At 42.9% G+C, this 17,849-nt stretch overlaps 2 protein-coding genes across 2 annotated transcripts in view; both read right to left on the reverse strand.

Annotated features, from left to right (window-relative positions):
• Positions 1-605: 605 nt before the first annotated feature.
• ccnj (cyclin J) lies at positions 606-5,877 on the reverse strand (the record flags this gene model as incomplete). The annotated part of the gene is made up of 5 exons (XM_080016859.1): positions 606-960; positions 3,678-3,837; positions 4,005-4,304; positions 4,821-5,031; positions 5,809-5,877. The coding sequence occupies 5 exons, from the start codon at positions 5,875-5,877 to the stop codon at positions 606-608; spliced, it is 1,095 nt and encodes a 364-aa protein (XP_079872985.1).
• A 9,678-nt stretch (positions 5,878-15,555) lies between these two features.
• blnk (B cell linker) overlaps positions 15,556-17,849 on the reverse strand; it is a gene marked incomplete at its 5' end in the record, with an annotated part of 24,875 nt that continues 22,581 nt past the window's right edge. Inside the window, 3 exons of the mRNA XM_080017032.1 lie at positions 15,556-16,825; positions 17,150-17,305; positions 17,704-17,827. Coding sequence (XP_079873158.1) covers positions 16,709-16,825; positions 17,150-17,305; positions 17,704-17,827 — 397 coding nt within the window. The 3' untranslated portion in view covers positions 15,556-16,708. The remainder of the gene's footprint in view (positions 16,826-17,149; positions 17,306-17,703; positions 17,828-17,849) is intronic.

A 17,849-nucleotide genomic window follows, 5' to 3' on the forward strand; every position in this document is an offset into this window, starting at 1 on the left:
TACAGAAGAGTTGCACTTTTCTAGGCAAAAATAAACTGCAATTCCTGAGTGAGCTCTACAAGCAACAAAAAAGCTGCACTAAAGTTAAATACTGCTCAAAATGAGTCCCTTCCTTCTAGCCAAGTCAACTTTCCCACAGTATTAAAATGTAATATTTGGCTTCAGGAAATGCAGCGTACATTCAAAACGTCTTGAGGTAGTTTCACTTAAATAAATGCAAGACTGCTTTTGGTCTCTAGCATAAATTAGATAGCAACATAGGTATATAGTGGCACAAAACCCAACCTTAACCAGACTCACAATATTCTTTGTTTAGTAATAACTCAATCTTAAGTTTCTGGGTGGGAAAAAACAAAAACAAAATCAAAATCAACAAAAAAAAGAGACACTTTTGTGTCACCTTTGTAAGGCGTCAACATAAATATAGTATATAATATAAGTATTCGTATTGCACATTGTGTACAACTCAAGGGTCAAAGTGACGTGCAAGTCTTAATACAAGTCTTTTGAAAATTAAAATCACACCTCAATATTCAAAACGGTCACTACAGAGGAAACCACTGCTTTACCAAACTTTCCTCTCCCCAAACTCTTGATTCTCTCCCTCACCGGTCGAAACACGGAGCAGCACATGTGTAGTGCAGATTGACTTGGTAGGCCCTGTTTTCCATGTTGGCCTTTGGCTCCAGGTTGGCGGGGACTGCCGGGGCGTGGCTGTGCGGAGGGGCACTGGCAGCCTGCAGACTGGCAGGCTGGTTCAGGAAGGAGGTCGGCCTGTGGCTGGGAGCCATGATGGGCTGCAGCGCCTGCTGGGGGTACTTCATGCTGGGCCGTTGCAGGTACTGGGCCACAGTGGCTGTGGGACCTGAACTGTGGTACGCAGTGTGGCCCAACTGCTGCTGCTGGCTGGGCTGCGGGCACTTCTGGCCGCCGGCGTCTTTGACGTCACTGTCATGTGCCCTGAGGAAAAAAAAATTCCCCGTTATGTCCAAAAATAAAGGAAAGTATAAAATGATTCTCTTGTCCATGCATTGCACTGCACATTGATAAATGCTGTGATGTACTCGGGATAACCATGAAAAAAACTCAAATGAAATTATCTTCATGCTAATCTTGGGACCAATTCCAAACATCCATCGCTGGTCAGTTGACGATCTTGTTTATGTTTCTGGTGGAGTTCCTCACAGATGTTATATGGAGGAAACCCCATGGGAGCACCGGGAGAACATGCAAATGCCACACAGGAAGGCGCCGAATTGGGAGATTAGAGAACCCAAAGAGCACAGTACACAAACCTAGAACCAGCACAAACCCAGAACCTTCTTCCCGCGAGGCAGTAGTGCAAGCACTGCTCCCAGTAACAAGACACTCTCAAAATAATTTGGAAATTGAATTGGGGATTGAATTGGATTTTCCACTGTTCCTCCTGGCCTCAATGAGGACAAAGACTTTGTCACTTATCGTAAAATGTTGTGTTTTATGTATATTATACAATCTATTGTGGTCTGTTGTGACTTTGATGCTACAATACCCATAATGCACTGTGATTAATGGCTGTTTGCACCTCATGGCGTGTATGTGCTTCCTTTAAAAACCAGTACTAACAGTAGTGGGTATTTCTTGATGAAGACATGTAATCTGAAATGCAAACTAAATAAAGGCTCAATATTTCTCTACCACAAAAGTTGTGCCCTGGTAATGACTTTGAGAATGGCTTGTTCTTAACATTTCTTCTCTAATGTACAAAATAGGCCATTGTCAATGTTTTTGGTTGAGCTAACTCCCTGCCATCCAAGAGCACCATTTAAAACCTTTCATTTCAATTTTTGATTGTGCAGCACTCTCATAGGGTTTTAATTGTATGTTGATACATTTGTCAAGGACATGAACGTCCATACCTGTTACCGTAGTTTCCGATTAACACCAAGTTACAGCAATATGTTTTGCTGCATTTGATTTCCACACAAACGTTGCATATTCAAACACTCCTAAAATGCCAAAGGGTTGCTGCACGCCTTTGTGCTATTTTTGACTTTCTTCAAAGAAATTAATTTTATTCGCATTTCGAAATGCCGAAACAGCCCTAATTTTTATGAACTGTGAACTGACATTGTCTTACCGCATCATACACTACTCACAAAAAGTTAGGGATATTCGGCTTTCAGGTGAAATTTCAGGATGAACCTAAAATGCACTATAACCTTTACAGGTGAACTTAATTTGACCTTCTCTAAACTTTTGAATGCACATGTCCAACTGTTCAATGTTTCAGTACTTTTTGCACAACTTGCTGTTCTCTAACAAGGAGCTGAACAGCAAAATTCACAACAGATGTATGATCCATGAATAGATCAATACATTTCCTGGTTCAATTAGAATTGGTATCTAAACAGTCCTCTTCATCATGCTGTTCACATGTTGACATCATGAGACCAAGACGACACCTAATAACTGATCAACAGGACCTCGCCATTGTGAGGCTTCAAACAGGATGTTCTCAGAGGGAAGTGGCCACTGAGCTTAGAGTGTCAGCAGGTTGCAACAGAGATACAGAGACTGGAAGAGTCACAGAAAGGCATAGAAGTGGACGTCCTTTGGCCACATCCCACACTGATGACTCCTTCATTCCGAACAGGGCCCTGCAGAACCAGATGATGATGCCACTCAACTCCAGGCACATTTAAGGGAGGTGAGAGGCACCAAGTGTCACGTCAGACCATTCAAAACCGTTTACATCAGCGTGGTCTGCGTGCTAGACGACCTGCAAGGGTACCTGACCACACCACCAGGCACAGCCATCATCGTCTTGCACGGGCCAGGGAGAATTTATGCTGGACGAGGGACCAGTGGCCTCAGTGCTGTTCTCTGATGAAAGTCGATTCAAATGATGGCCGCCAATGATGTTGGAGACGTCAAGGAGCGCGCTAAGCATCAGCCACTGTTGTCACCAGAAGAGCCTTTGGTGGTGGTGGTGTTACAGTGTGGGCAGGTGTGTCTAGTCAATACAGAACTGCCCTACACTTTGTGAATGGTACAGTGACAAGCCCATACTACCTGAATAACATCATTAATCCAGTCATTGTGCCCCTGCATGAACAACACAGGCCTAATTTCATCTTCATGGACGACAATGCTCCAGCTCATCAAGGTCGCATCATTAGGGAACCGCTGCTGGAGACTGGGGTACCTCAAATGGAGTTGCCTGCACTTTCTTCAGACCTGAATCCCATAGAAAACCTATGGGATCAGCTGAGTCGCCGTTTAGAGGCTCGTAACTCTGTACCCCAGAACCTCAATGACCTGAGGGCTGCCCTTCAAGAAGAGTGGGGTGCCAGGCCTCAGCAGACAATAAGTCGACTTGTGAACAGCATGAGACGTTGTTGTCAAGCTGTAATTGATGCTCAAGGGCACATGATGGTTTACCCACCGCTCTTGTTGGCTTTTGTTTCAATAAATTGTTTGAGATGAGGGAATCACCATTGCATGCTTCTACTTAAATGCCCTACTTTCATGATATAATATCACTGTAGCCTGAACTTTTAACATTTTCCATAAATTTCACCCGAAATCCAAATATCCCTAACTTTTTGTGAGTAGTGTATATTCCTGTATATTTATTAAGCTGGAGGGCTATAGTTCTCCCTAATGGCTGTGGTATGGTGTAATCTGACACTCACATGAGGAGTTTCTCAGCACAGGGGACCAGGTTCTCCCATGTGTAAGCTGTCAGGCGCTGCAGTCGGGGTGGCCACGTCGGGGACAGGTGTAGAATAAGGCGGGAGGAGGCTACACATGCAGCAGCCACCAGTGATGGTGCAAAACACAGGAAGACATGATCTAGAAAATGAAACATTAGCCCCATCACACTCTGCCACAAGAAAACAGCACTGCAGCAGCTGAGATGTATGACATTCATATCCATGGTCACTGTGATAGCCTAATGCATCTGCTCAAGGGTTAAACTTCTTCTTTTAACATCACAGAGTGTGGAAAACACATCATACCTTGTAACGAGACCTCCAGGAAGTAATCCGCATACTTGGCCATGTAAAGCTTGGTCTTCTCCTGGCAGCCAATGGGCCAACCGTCATGGAGGTCTCCCTCGTGGACAGCAATGGACAGGTAGTAGTCTATGAAATGAGCAGCGGTGGGGAGGTACAGGTTCCACTGGAAGGTCTCCAATAGGAGCAGCTCCATGTGCAACAAGCCCTGCTTGGTCAGCACCAGGTTCATGGAACTCATGCAGCCCAGGCTATTCAACGTCTCCAGCTTGGGTACTTTGTCTTCTCTCTCTTCAAACTTACCTACAGTGGGCACAAATGGTGGTTTAATGACGCAATAGAAAGGAAACACTACATAAGTCAATTTTTGACGATAGTGCAGGGATGTCACCCGGGCCGGGTTACTTTATGTCACAAACAGATTGGAGGCCTGTCCAACCAGGCCTCCAATCTTTTTTTTTTGCTCTCACGTCTCTGCTTTAACTACCAAGTGTTACATTTTAAGTTTTTAATTTAATTCTATGCACAAGTTTGTGTGCATAATATCATAGAGATAGAGATAAACTAACATACAATTGATTCAGCTGGATCTATATTATTTCACACATAAGTAAATGTGAATATTTGAATGAAAACCGTACATTTTTCTTTTCTTCTCCCTGATTTATCCCCTGGGACAGAATGGACCCCTCTGTGAACCAAATCTGGCCCCATGGACCGCATACCTCTGGACTCCCCCTGCTACTGTATATGATAGTGGATGGAGCTTTCCTGAAATCATGCACATACAGTAGTGGAAAGAACAGTGGGGGATCTTACTGGCCAAAAGCAGGCATGACAAGGAGACCATGTGGAGCTGCTGGACTGTGATATCATAGCGGTCCATGAAGAGATCCAGCAAGTAGACGGCAAGGTGTCGGGCTGCAGGACAGAGCCTAAAGCGGTTGCTGACGACGGCGATGAGGTCTGCAAAGTATCTCCTCAGATTCAGCTGAGGGGACTGTCCTTTGTAGGAAGGCAGTTTGAGCTCCTGTTAATGATAAGATAAAGATACTTTATTAATCCCCCAAGGGAAATTCCAGGGTTGCAGCAGCACTGACATACATGACAGAACACACATAATTCACAAAAACACATGTTTCTCAATCTATCTATCTATCTATCTATCTATCTATCTATCTATCTATCTATACATACATGTGCATATACATATAAAATAACTACTGTACCGTATAAAAATAAACAGAATAAAATATTATTTAACTTAGTGAAAGGTAAAGCTTAAAAGTGGAAGTTAAATGTGAAGTAAAATTGTGCCTTGTGCATTGCCATTCAGAGGAGGAGTTTGCTCCCCTGGCACAGAAGGGAGTCATTGTCGGTGGTTATTGCGGTGGGCAGGGATGACCTCCTGTAATGGTCCTTATGGCAGCGTGGCTCAAGGAGCCTCTGGCTGAAGACACCCTGTTGTGTGACCAGTAGGTTGTGTAGGGAGGGGGTGTGCAGTGTTGTCCATTATGCTGAGCAGCTTGTGAGACATCCCTCTCTCTGCAACCAGCTCTAGGGGCTCACACAATGAGTGTGGAGTGGTGGAACGAGGGTTGACTTGGTCCCACTAAGCAGCTAAACGTACCAGTTTGATACAGCAGTTTATTGGAATTGTAAATTGTAAGGTTTAGTGTGTTCGTTTTCTATTTGCTATCCTTATAACTTCATTGTTATTGCCCATTGTTTTGAGGTGCAGTGAGCTGCTGAAAACACCGCAGTCTCCCTCAGGGGGTCAATAAAGTAAATATTTGGATGTGCTTACTTTGTACCGTAGTGCCTGGTAGATGTCTGCAGCCAGCTGTCCTTTCCACCACTGGTCGCCCAGCTCCATTTAAGAGAACCCTTCTGAAGGAACGAGTGGTAAGCTCAATTCAGTTGATTTGTCAAAACGTCAATTATGACGAAATGATGAAATATGAAGAAAAAAAAAACAACAACAAAAAAAACAACTTCAATAAATAAGCGGCGGTGACCACGACCACCACCGCCCCCCCAGGCCGGTTGGCGAGCGGAACCCGTGTCATTCATTCATCCAGTTACTCAGTGGATTCACGGAGAAAGTCAACCCCGAAGCACCCCGGACTCACCCGCAGCTCGCACATAAAGCCACGCGGTTGCAGGTCGGGCAGCGTCACCGTGGGCAAGCGCTAGTTCGAAAGCAGCGGCGGCCGCATTCTCCCGTTCGTTACCACGAGCGCTGCGAACGAACACCGCTAGGTGCTCCCGAGCGACACAGGAAGAAGGAGAGCGAAAGCCGGGCCACGGCCAATCACAAGTGGGGTTACAACGACCGTGAACAGCCAATCACTGATAGGGACACATAGACACATGGTCGACGAGTGCCACTGGATTATTACGTCACCGTTTGTTGTCGTTATAATAAGTGATTACGTTTCTTCTGTACTTCACGTTCTCATTGATTATTAATTATTTTTTTCAGTCGATGTTGACCCTATCTATCTATCTATCTATCTATCTATCTATCTATCTATCTATCTATCTATCTATCTATCTATTTATCTGTCTATCCATCTATCTATCTATCTATCTATCTATCTATCTATCTATCTATCTATCTATCTATCTATCTATCTATCTATCTATCTATCTATCTATCTATCTATTTATCTGTCTATCTATCTATCTATCTATCTATCTATCTATCTATCTATCTATCTATCTATCTATCTATTTATCTGTCTATCTATCTATCTATCTATCTATCTATCTATCTATCTATCTATCTATCTATCTATCTATCTATCTATCTATTTATCTATCTATCTATCTATCTATCTATCTATCTATCTATCTATCTATCTATCTATCTATCTATCTATCTATCTATCTATCTATTTATCTGTCTATCCATCTATCTATCTATCTATCTATCTATCTATCTATCTATCTATCTATCTATCTATCTATCTATCTATGTATCTATCTATCTATCTATCTATCTATCTATCTATCTATCTATTTATCTGTCTATCTATCTATCTATCTATCTATCTATCTATCTATCTATCTATCTATCTATTTATCTGTCTATCTATCTATCTATCTATCTATCTATCTATCTATCTATCTATCTATCTATCTATTTATCTATCTATCTATCTATCTATCTATCTATCTATCTATCTATCTATCTATCTATCTATCTATTGTTCTATCTATCTATCTATCTATCTATTTATCTGTCTATCTATCTATCTATCTATCTATCTATCTATCTATCTATCTATCTATCTATCTATCTATCTATCTATCTATCTATCTATCTATCTATCTATCTATCTATCTATCTATCTCTCTTTCTCTCTCCAGGTCGACCCAGGAACGTTGAGTTTTTATGACTTGCCCTCCAACCGATATTTTGATTTCAGCAGAAATAACAGATAAATAAATAATAGGCTCTCACAATAATGCTCTCTTTTATCCAGTGACGAGGGCCCGCAGCCATTGTGAGGATTATTTGGAGAATTATTCGACAATTTTGGTTCGACTAGTTCAAGACTTAACAATATGAGACCAATAAGTCAATAGGCATAATGTTTGAAAATAATTCGTGAGGCAGGCCCTTCAAGGTCGAAAGTGATGACCCAAATCTGAATCAAGTATATAATAGTTCGATTTTTATTTATCGTTGCTTTTGATTGCCTTCTATTAAGTAGCTTACAATTACAATTGCAATTACTTAGCACGACTTAGCGGTATTTATTGTTACACTAATGTCTCTGTCGCAATGTAGCTTGAATGTTATTCTCCCTTGTAAGTCGCTTTGGATAATTTAGCGTCTGCTAAATGACTAAATGTAATTAATGTGAAGCACTTTGAGTTGCGTGTCAAAGGTGCTGTAAAAATAAAGGTTGTTGTTGTTATTATTATTATGACTGTATAATAATAATAATAATAATAATAATAATAATAATAATTTTGCCGCGGACCCTCGGCAATTCATTTGAAGGCCCCTAGAGTGGCCGAGGACCGCAGTTTGGAAACTCCAGCCACACCGTTCCACCGTCGCCATAACACTCTTTATAAACCACTTTCAACAATTATATTTCGCCTTTTGTATTCACTATCATGGCGAATAGTAAACACATTGTTCTTGCTATGTAACCCCATTTTTAATTGTTTGTAAAACTACGTTTTTTTTCGGGGCCTGTAATGCAGATGGCACTGGTGTACTCTTCGGAGGTAGCCAGGCTAAAAGCTAAAAAGGAGCTAAAGGCTAAATTAGCTACAAGCTAAAGAGCTCAGGGACTGTAAAGTCCCCGGATGGAACCATCATGGCCGCCCTTCGTTGAGCTGTCAAGCTCTCCACAAAAGAAAGGTAAAACCGACTGAACTGTGTGAATACTGGACTTTTCTTTGTGTTAATTTCCATCGCTTACTGCGTATCTCTGCAGGGGCAACTCGGTGCAAGCCCGAGAAGTCAAACTTAACTTCTTTCGGAGCTTTTTTTTTTTTCCCCCCTTCTATTATTTACTCCGTCTCCGCGAGCGTCCGTGCGTCATGTTAATTCAAACAACGTTGATCGGTCAAGCAGAAGTGCGGCTTCGAGACGAAAATACACACTTCCCCCGGTTGGAAGATGATTTAAGTGCGTTCTGCGACCAACTCTTACAGCGCTTTAAAGAACATATCCCCGGGGCATTCGTCTACCGTTCCACGGACAGTCTCATCACTTTGTTGTGGTCAAGCCAAATGGATGCGCGCACCAAACTCGATGAGGGAAAAACTACATTTTTCTTTTCTTTCATATTTCTTCGGTTTTGGTTTCGACAAAGTTGGAACTTTGGATTGTGACCGCGCAGCGCCTCGTCCTTTCTGCGGGAGTGTGTGAACAGGTGGTTTCTGGCCGATGACCATACCTGGTGCTTCAGCTATATCTGACTTTTATCAGGGTGTAACAAGTGTCTTTAAAAAAAAAAAACACGAGTCCATTGTCATTATTAGTATGAAATGTGCATTTCTGCGGTTTAAATTTCAACAAATATTCTGATCCGATTTTTTTTGTCCATATATTGTTATTTTTTTGTCAATGAGTCAAGTTCTTCTGCATCAGAGTCAACATTTTGCTATAAAACCCTACAAACCGACAAGTAAACCTAATACTTGCTTGTCTGAAGCTCTGTGTGTAGATGGGTGGATGATAGATGGACAGATGGATGAATGGATGGAGAGATAGATAGATCTAAGGATGGATGGGATGGTTCGATAGCTGGATAGAAAGATTGATAGATGGATCGATGGATAGATAGATGGATATAAGATGGATAGGTGGATAGATAGATAGATTGATAGATGGGTGGGTGCATGCATGGATGGAAAGATGGATGGATGGAGAGATGGATCGATAGATGCGTGCATGCATGGATGGAAAGATAGATGATAGATTTATTCCAGTTCCTCTCTTACGTTATCTGACCTACTACAGTTATCTCGTTTATAACCTTCCCTATTTCTACTTCATAGGCTCTCCACCAGATACTGTATCTAATGCTTACCTGCAGTACCTTTAATGGAATAAGAGATGATTTGTCCAAAGAACATGTCTTAAATGGTCTTCATAGAGTATCACATTGAACTCTCCGGCTCACACCGGCTTATTGTTTCACCTCGATTGTCCAAACCTCTTGCCAGGTCCTTGTTGTAGTGCTTGAATTTTGCCCTCAGAAATACATGTATAATTACTGGAATACCTTGAAAATAGCCCATTTTGTACAGAAGTGCTTGGAAAAAAACAAACAAACAATAGAAATGATCATTGAAAACCTGTTATTCCCTCTGGTTTTGTTATTCAAATCATAGCAAAATACTCTTTTTCCAGAAACGCTTTTACGACATAGGTTATGAAGGAGAATGTCATTTTAATGTGAATCTTTCCATCATTGTTGGAAAAAGACACACTAACTCAACAACAGTGGTAAGGTTCTTGTGTCTATGTCTATGTAGAAGATAAAAGCATCTTCTGAAGATTAACATAACATTTTCTAACCTCCCTGGTTCCTTCATTCTCATGTTACTTTTTATGTACTTTTAAAAAAAAAAGTATTATTCATTTTGTGACTAGAAGGGTGGTGTTACATCTTTTCATACAAGTTGTAAATATTATGACATAACTTTGACATGTACAGTAGGTGGGGCCACTGCCTAATTTGCGGGGAAACTTGTGCAGGGAGTGGAGCGTAGGAGTAGGACTAACTTACAAAAATGTTTGTTCTAAGTAGGGATGCAACGTATACACTTTTAAGGTATACAGCGGTATCAAGCAACGTCGGTTCTGAAACATAAGCCTTTCCGTGTAAGGCCGTGCCCACAGTATAGATTGATGTCGCAAAATTGAAGATGTATACTTTTAATTCACCCTCGCTTGAGCAGAAACGTTACGCCATCCTTGTTTACAGCAGCAGCAGTAGCGGATCTGCTTTACGTCAATATTTTAGGTCAAGGTGCTTGACTTGCGTGAGCATGGGAGCGGGTGTAAACAAACATGGGGGAAGGGGGCTTCGGGAAATTACTCACTGGATGGATTACAACATTCGGCTTTCTGCCACCGCGCGGTGGCAGCCTAAGTTGTGGTGAATTAAAATCTTAAATATTTGCAAATAAGTGGGATTTTGATATTTCTATGTCGCTTATTCTTATAGCATATACAACGATATTTTGGTAGATACTGCACTGTGAAATTTCATACCCTTACATCCCTCGTTGTAAGTAACAACAACTGTCGATTAATTTGACTGAAACGTGTTTTGTTGCATTTGATATATTAAAGGTGTATGTTTTTTCTCCAAACCTTTTCAGAGACTTGAAAAGCCATGGATCCGATGGACATGTGTTCCTCTATTTCTTCGGGAGAGAATAATGAGTCCGTCAAGAATAGAGATTGGCACAAACGACTTCGCCTCAGGAAGACCACCAGTCGGCCTCCGACAATGCAAGGTCAAGATATGCCCGGACCAAAGAAAATAGAAGAGGAGTGGGGCCCAAACACGGACTGGCGTTCAGCAAAGATGTCACATAAGGCTCAACAGAGTCAACACAGGACAAACAACAGCGCAAATATACTCAGGTTCAGATGCTCCCAATGCCAGGACAACTTGGAGTGTGTTCCCAAAGAACTGATGAGACACTTTCAGGAAGCTCACAAAGGAAGTCTGCCAGTTTTTCCTTGTCACCTTTGTGCTTTCAGTGCACACGAATTCTCCTCCCTTCAGGTTCATCTGTTAAGCCACATGGACAGCTTTTCTAGCTGCAACATTTGTAATGACAATGTCCAGCGAACGCTCTCTGAGTACTGTACACACCTGACCACGTGTCACAGCCAAAATGGCAAATACTCATGTGAGATGTGTAAGAAATTCTCCACGGGTGAAGTGCAAGTGTTTTTAGAGCACATGCATCTCCATAACATGGCCCTGGAAGAAACGGGTGAAGTTGATCTTTCAGTACACACAATGGATCTCATCAAGCAATTTGCTTTGAAGGCGACCGGTCACACCTTTTATTGTCCATACTGTGGATACGAGGCACCTAATAAGCGCCTCATCACCAAACACATGAACACTGTCCACGGTGGCCAGACTGCCAACCAGAATATAAAGGAGGTTCACCGTGTAACAAAAAAGCCAAATGAATCAGTCTCCAAAATCAAGCACACGGTCAGGGACATGCGATGGTTGTCTCAGGACTGTCTATCACTGCCGGGTAGAGAGTTCTTGGACAGATACTGCAGCCTATCTGACCCGGAGAGAACGTTGGAGGAGACTCAACAGTTTTTGGTGAGGACCGCATCAGGGGAAACGGACAATCAGAAATGGACCAAAGCCCTTCAGAGTGTATTGTCGAGCTTCCCCCAAGACATGAACCTTCATCCAAAGCTGGAGAGCAGCATAATGTCCAACAGTAGCAAAGACCTCACGGTTCTCACCGTGAAAAACAAGATAAAAGTGTCCCAGAACGGTGGCACCTATGTCAAAAGGGTGACGCCAACAGAAAAAGTGGAATCTATTCCCTCGGAAAGCGCCGTCGCGAACACTCACTGCGCACTTGACCCCTGTGCGGGAGCTCAGAACTATGTCAATAACGACTCTTCAGTCTCAGCCAAAACAGAGTCGGCAGAGTGCAGTCAAACCCAAGAAAACCGGGAGAATCAAGAACTGAAGGTAGCCCAGAATGGTGAGGAACAGGGGAGAAAAAACGAGGAGCTAAAAAATAGGAATTCCTGTGTGAATGAAACCGACGCCTCCAAAGAGCCAAAGCTGGCGAGCAAACAAGCCGGCTGTTCATCCACCTCAAAAGGCCGACCCAAACGCAGGAGGCGACGAAGACACTGGAAGAGAAGGACCAGACCCAGGGCCATGGATAAACGATTGGAGGGGTTTGGTCTGAAGCTCCTTTTGAAAAAGGACCCAGTCAAGAATAAACAATGGATGTCACAGAGCCCCCTCTCTCCATCGGGAGCCAGTGCGCCGGGGGACCCCCCCCACGGGACGCACCCCCAGACCGACTTAGAGGCAACGCAACCGATTTTCAAAGCTCCAAAGACAGACCCCCACCGCACCTCTCCCTCCATTACACTTAGTCCCCGACCACACTCTGCGGATGAATTCCTGGCAAAATCGTGTGGGCCGATCGGCACAGGTAGTACCGACCTCAGCCATGACATTTTGGTGTCTTCAGAGTGTGCTGAAGCCCTCGCAGGGTATCAGGCGGAGGATGGAGATACGCCCGTAGTCCTCAAGATGGCACAACTGGCAAACCAAGTAGTCGTTAATGAAACAGAGAAGTCGGCACAGTTAATTGGATCGGAAGTTGCCGGTGGTGGTTCAGCCGGTGAGCCGCGCCCGTTAGAGTGTCCGTCACCAAGGCCGACCATCCCTGAAAATGCCCCGCACCCGGACTTTGCTGCCCCTCATGGATCCTCAAGAGGAGATGTGGCCTGTGTCGTGTCGGACATGGACACAAGCTCGGTTTTAGTTGACGCGCTCTCTCACCAGAGTAATACAGCCACGTCCGCCCATTTCGTGCAACCCTTCATCACGCCACAGGGTAAGGTTATCGTTAACGTCTTTTACCTTTAACAATATAAAAAAATGACCTGGAAATGTGTCACTTTCTTTGAGCTGTTTTCTAAATAGATTAAGGTAATTTGAAGAATATGGAGGTGGTTTTTTCATTTTCCTTGTTTTTAAGTGTTGCTAGACTCTCAACACTAAATTGATTATTGAGCTGGGTTGTAAATCTGGCCCCCAACCGAATGCCGCCGCAACATTTTCTCATTTATTTTTGGCATTTTCAAGCGGCTTTGTTTTTTTTTTTTAAGTTTATTTAAAAAAATGTCCTTATTAATTTCCAGCTTCGACGCCCTCTGAGGACCCAGGCCTTGCTTTTGACGCGGCACAGAGGAGTTGCCCGTCTTCAGACAGGGCCGACGAAACCGGCCAAAGCTGTCAAGAAGAGCCGGCGTCGACCGGTGTGCACCGTCAGCGGCGGATCCCCAGAAACGTGGAACGGACCCTGAAGCTGGTGCCCCTGAGCCCGAGCCAACGGGTGAAGCGACCGCTCTGCGAGCAGCCCGTGGTGGTGCTGAATCATCCCGACGTGGACGCCCCCGAGGTGACAAACATCATGGAGGCGGTGCATCGGCACAGAGGACACGTGAGGAAGGTTGTTCTGTCACGTAGAACGTTGAAAGCCATCGCGGATGAAGAGGGCGCGAGTCCCCCAACACCTCCTCCTCCTCCTCATCCTCGCGGGCCGGCGGGCCTGGCCAGCGCGGTGCGCGAGAGGTTCACGCTGAAGCTGAGGCTGAGGAGGACGAGCAGGAGGAAGTACCAGGTCGTCAGGGCGGCCTCGAGTAGCGGCGAACCGGCAACTAAATACCGCTGCTGGTTCTGTGGCAGGGTGTTCCTTCGACAGGACGCCTGGCTGGTGCACAGGCAGCGGCATTTTTATGGATTAGAGGGGGCCAAGCTGTGAGCCTAACATGTCGCCTACACTGGATAACGAAAGATATGGAGTGGCGCGAACGCAACGTGGACGGGCGCCCCACAATAACGGCCGTCATGAAATTCTCACGTTTAAATGTCTTAAGAATGGCTGATTAGAAGAAGAATAGCATGGAAAATCATGGCTAGGCTTCCTGGAGGGTTCAAACACTCAGGGAAATTTAAAAATTTGCATATATATATATATATATTTTTTTTTTCTTATCTTCCAGTCTCTGTTTTTATTATATGATGCTGAAGTGATTGGGAGCTGAAATCCTCATCCCTTATATTTTGTCTCCGCGATAACTCAGTTGTTTAACTTAAGTACACTGTCTAACAAGGTCTTTCATAGAACACTGTAATATGTATGCATGCCATACCGCCGAAGTTTATCTGAAACAGTTTATATACGGGTCGGCTCTACAGTGTGGTAGCTAGCATATGTATGTGTTTGAAAGGGGATGGTCCCTAAGTTACTCAGAAATACCAAAATGATTTGTTAATTGTTAATGTCAATATTAAGCTGTTTACTTTTACATTGATTGATTTTTTTTTTTTTTTTTTTTTTAGGTTTTGCCTTTATAATAATTCTCAATTGGCCATTGGAACCAATGGAGTCTATGTATTTTTAAAAAAACGTCTGTCGTTTCCAAAGTGTGTTTGAATAGAGAATCTTTCTGTTTGTGGAAAATACTCAAAGAATGCAATTTCTGTTCAGTCTTTCCTGTAGGATGTCGATAAATAGCTCGCAAAATTTCTGGCTTTGTTGTCTGGATTTTAAAGGAAAGTTTCGGGATTTTTACAGGATTTTTCTTTTTTTATACCCGCCGCTCATGCAGTACATGGGCAGGTTTCATTCTCGCAGCCTTTTCTCTATACTGGACACGGTGCTCCCATCCCCCTCATCACGGGGTTCAAATCCACAAGCTGCTTTCCGCGCAGAAACTCCCTCAACAGATTCCATTTTGTATATAATTTCTGCGTCAGATAATTTGAATTCTTCCTCGAGTTCAAAGTCACACATTTGTTATTTCTTTAGCTAATGTTTCTGACTTTCTGTAACATGGACCTTTCACGACACCCTACAGGTGATGCATTAGGCATTGCTCCACAACGGCATAGCAATGGAAGTCGTGCCAGTAAACAGGAAATGTAGCAATGATTCGGTTTTTTTTGCTTGTTTTTCCAAATACCTTCTAAAGGTCCGACTGATGTGCATCATGTTGGCTTTGCCTGAAATGAACATTGTGGACTCCCGATGGGGCGATGGAGCCATACACCCGATATGAGGAATAAGCTGGACTGCTGCAGGGATGAAGCCCACCTACTTAGTACATGAGGTTAATATAAAAAGGGACAAATTCCCCAAACATTTCCTCTAAACACCAGTGGGTCCTGAGCACGATTTCTTCTCTGAAATTCCTTTATTTGTGACTTGAAATTAGTCTTTTCTTTTTTTTTTGTTTGTTTTTTTTAATTGCACTATGAGGGGATTATTTGTATTTCCAATGACCTTACTTTATGAGGCGTCTGCTTATGACAATCTCTGTCTATGTCCTACTGCTGCTCCACCTTTCCTGATGTACTGTAGCCATAATCACTCTGTATCCAGGACGAGGGAATTGCGGCTTGTCTTTCAGCCCAGGACCATCGGACAAATTTAACCTAAACCATGCATGGAGCCCAGCTTAATTGGTGCTCTCTTTGAAGATAATTATCTCACATTTTTGTAAATATACATATATTTTTGTAGTTTAGGAAGGGGGATAAAATGATTTATAATTGTAAATTAAGTCAGACTATAGGTACTGTAAAATATTTACCAGAGAATATTTGTTCACCAAGTGCCTAGTATCTTTTTATATGCATAGAATTGGCATAAGAATATGATAAGCATTACATTTTCGACAACAGATAATACATTAAAATAGTTTGTCAATTCATGTTGGCAATCTGTTTTTCATTGATGTTGCACAGTCATTTAAAACAAGCAAATCTTTATGTATAAAAATGTAACTGTTCAATATTTGCTTTATTTTGCAGGAAACCATTTATTCAAACTTGCTTTTCATTGTTATTGTAACACTACATCTATGGATAACCTTCTACTTGTGCATTTATTTAATGTTATTTGAAAAGTTCTCAAGATAAAATGACAAATACTGTATGAGAAAATGTAAATGAGTACTGTGTGCGATCCTACGGAGGCAGAATATGAAGCAAGATTGGATGGTGGAAGGATGGTGAGCCTGGTTGCACGGCGGTGTTGGATGATGGTGTGAAAGGGGCTACGAATCATAGCCGACTAACAACCTAATCCTGCTTCGTAGAATAACCACAAATTTTATTTGACACTGTTTTGTTCCTATTTTTTTTATGCCGCTATTAGCTTTTGTACATGTGATGCTGAACTGGAAGTACTCATTGTATAAATAAAACAGAACATAAGCTGGCTAAGCACCTATTACTTAAGTAGTATATGTCTGGTCGTGCGTTTATAGATATGGAGAAAGGTTTTGCCCATAGTGTGGCCCATTTCATTTTGACATGCACCATATATACAGTATATGAAGAATTCTTCAAGAAGGCTCTTTCGGGCGTCTGCAAGGTGCAGCGCGGACCCTCTTCGCTTTGCAGACTAGACTGATGTTTGGTGATCTAAAGTTTTACAGCGTGGCACAGTTTGGTGGTGTCCCTGGTGTTACCCTGGCTGTCAATCAGCACCAGAGGATTCCATTGATGCTTCTCAATCATCCTGGAGACGCTGCTGAAATGCTAAGGAAGGAAAGAAAGGACGGAGGAAGTTAGTCATCGGTGCCTGCTCAGTTGTAGTACAGTTATATTAGAAAGTAAATGTGGTTTAACGTTTGAAAGGCTGCGTTGTTTGTAAGGAAATGCCATCCTGTTAAGTCTTAGAACCACATCGCTTTAAGATTGTCAAAATTATCTAAATTCAGCAACTAAAGTAGTCAATTTAAATGCATTTTTATTTTTTTTATTTTGGTCTGTGGTCCAGAGGTTTCATAAATAACATCTAATGTTCTTAACATACATTTGGGGGGAAAAAAAAAAAAAATTGGCCAATGCAAAGTGTGGTACCTCCTCTCCTTTCTTTTCCCGCCCGAGTGCGTACTGCTGAGTGGTTTGGATAAAGCGCACAGGGATGTTGTACACCTTGTCCCTATAGAACACCACCAGTGTGTAGGGCTGCTGCGTGTCCTGTCCCGAGCTCTGCCTCACTAAAAAGGAGCCATCCTGATGAAAACAAACCAAAAAAAAAGGGCGCACAAACAAGGTCTTATATAGTGTGAATGCTCTGAAATTCTTTGAGCCACTTTGTTGTGGAAAAGGTAGAAAGGATCCCAGATGGATAACGCCTGTCATGAATTTAAAATATAGAATGAACATAAAAAAATGTAAACAGAAATATTATGTTATCAAGTATGTATTAAATATAACAAATGTAAACAAGAAAGGCATGGAGTGCGAATATATATGTAAAAAGTTGTAAATATGACAAGTTGCACCACTATTGTTCAGGACCTCAAGTGGGAGCTAAACGTCAGCTTCCTCATCAAGGAGGCCCAACGGAGGATGTGCTCCGGCAGTTGAAGCAATTCAACCTGCCGCAGACAATGGTGGTGCGCCCTTACACCGCCATCATCGAGTCCATCCTCACCTCCTCCATCACCGCCTGGTCCGGCGAGGGCAAGGCTGCAGCCGATCGTTCGTTCTGCAGAGAAGGTGACCGGCTGCAACCTTCCCTCCCTCCAGGACCTCCGGGCGGGCGGGCGGGCAA

Source organism: Zeus faber, assembly GCF_960531495.2.
Source record: "Zeus faber genome assembly, chromosome: 16".
Taxonomy (NCBI): domain Eukaryota; kingdom Metazoa; phylum Chordata; class Actinopteri; order Zeiformes; family Zeidae; genus Zeus; species Zeus faber.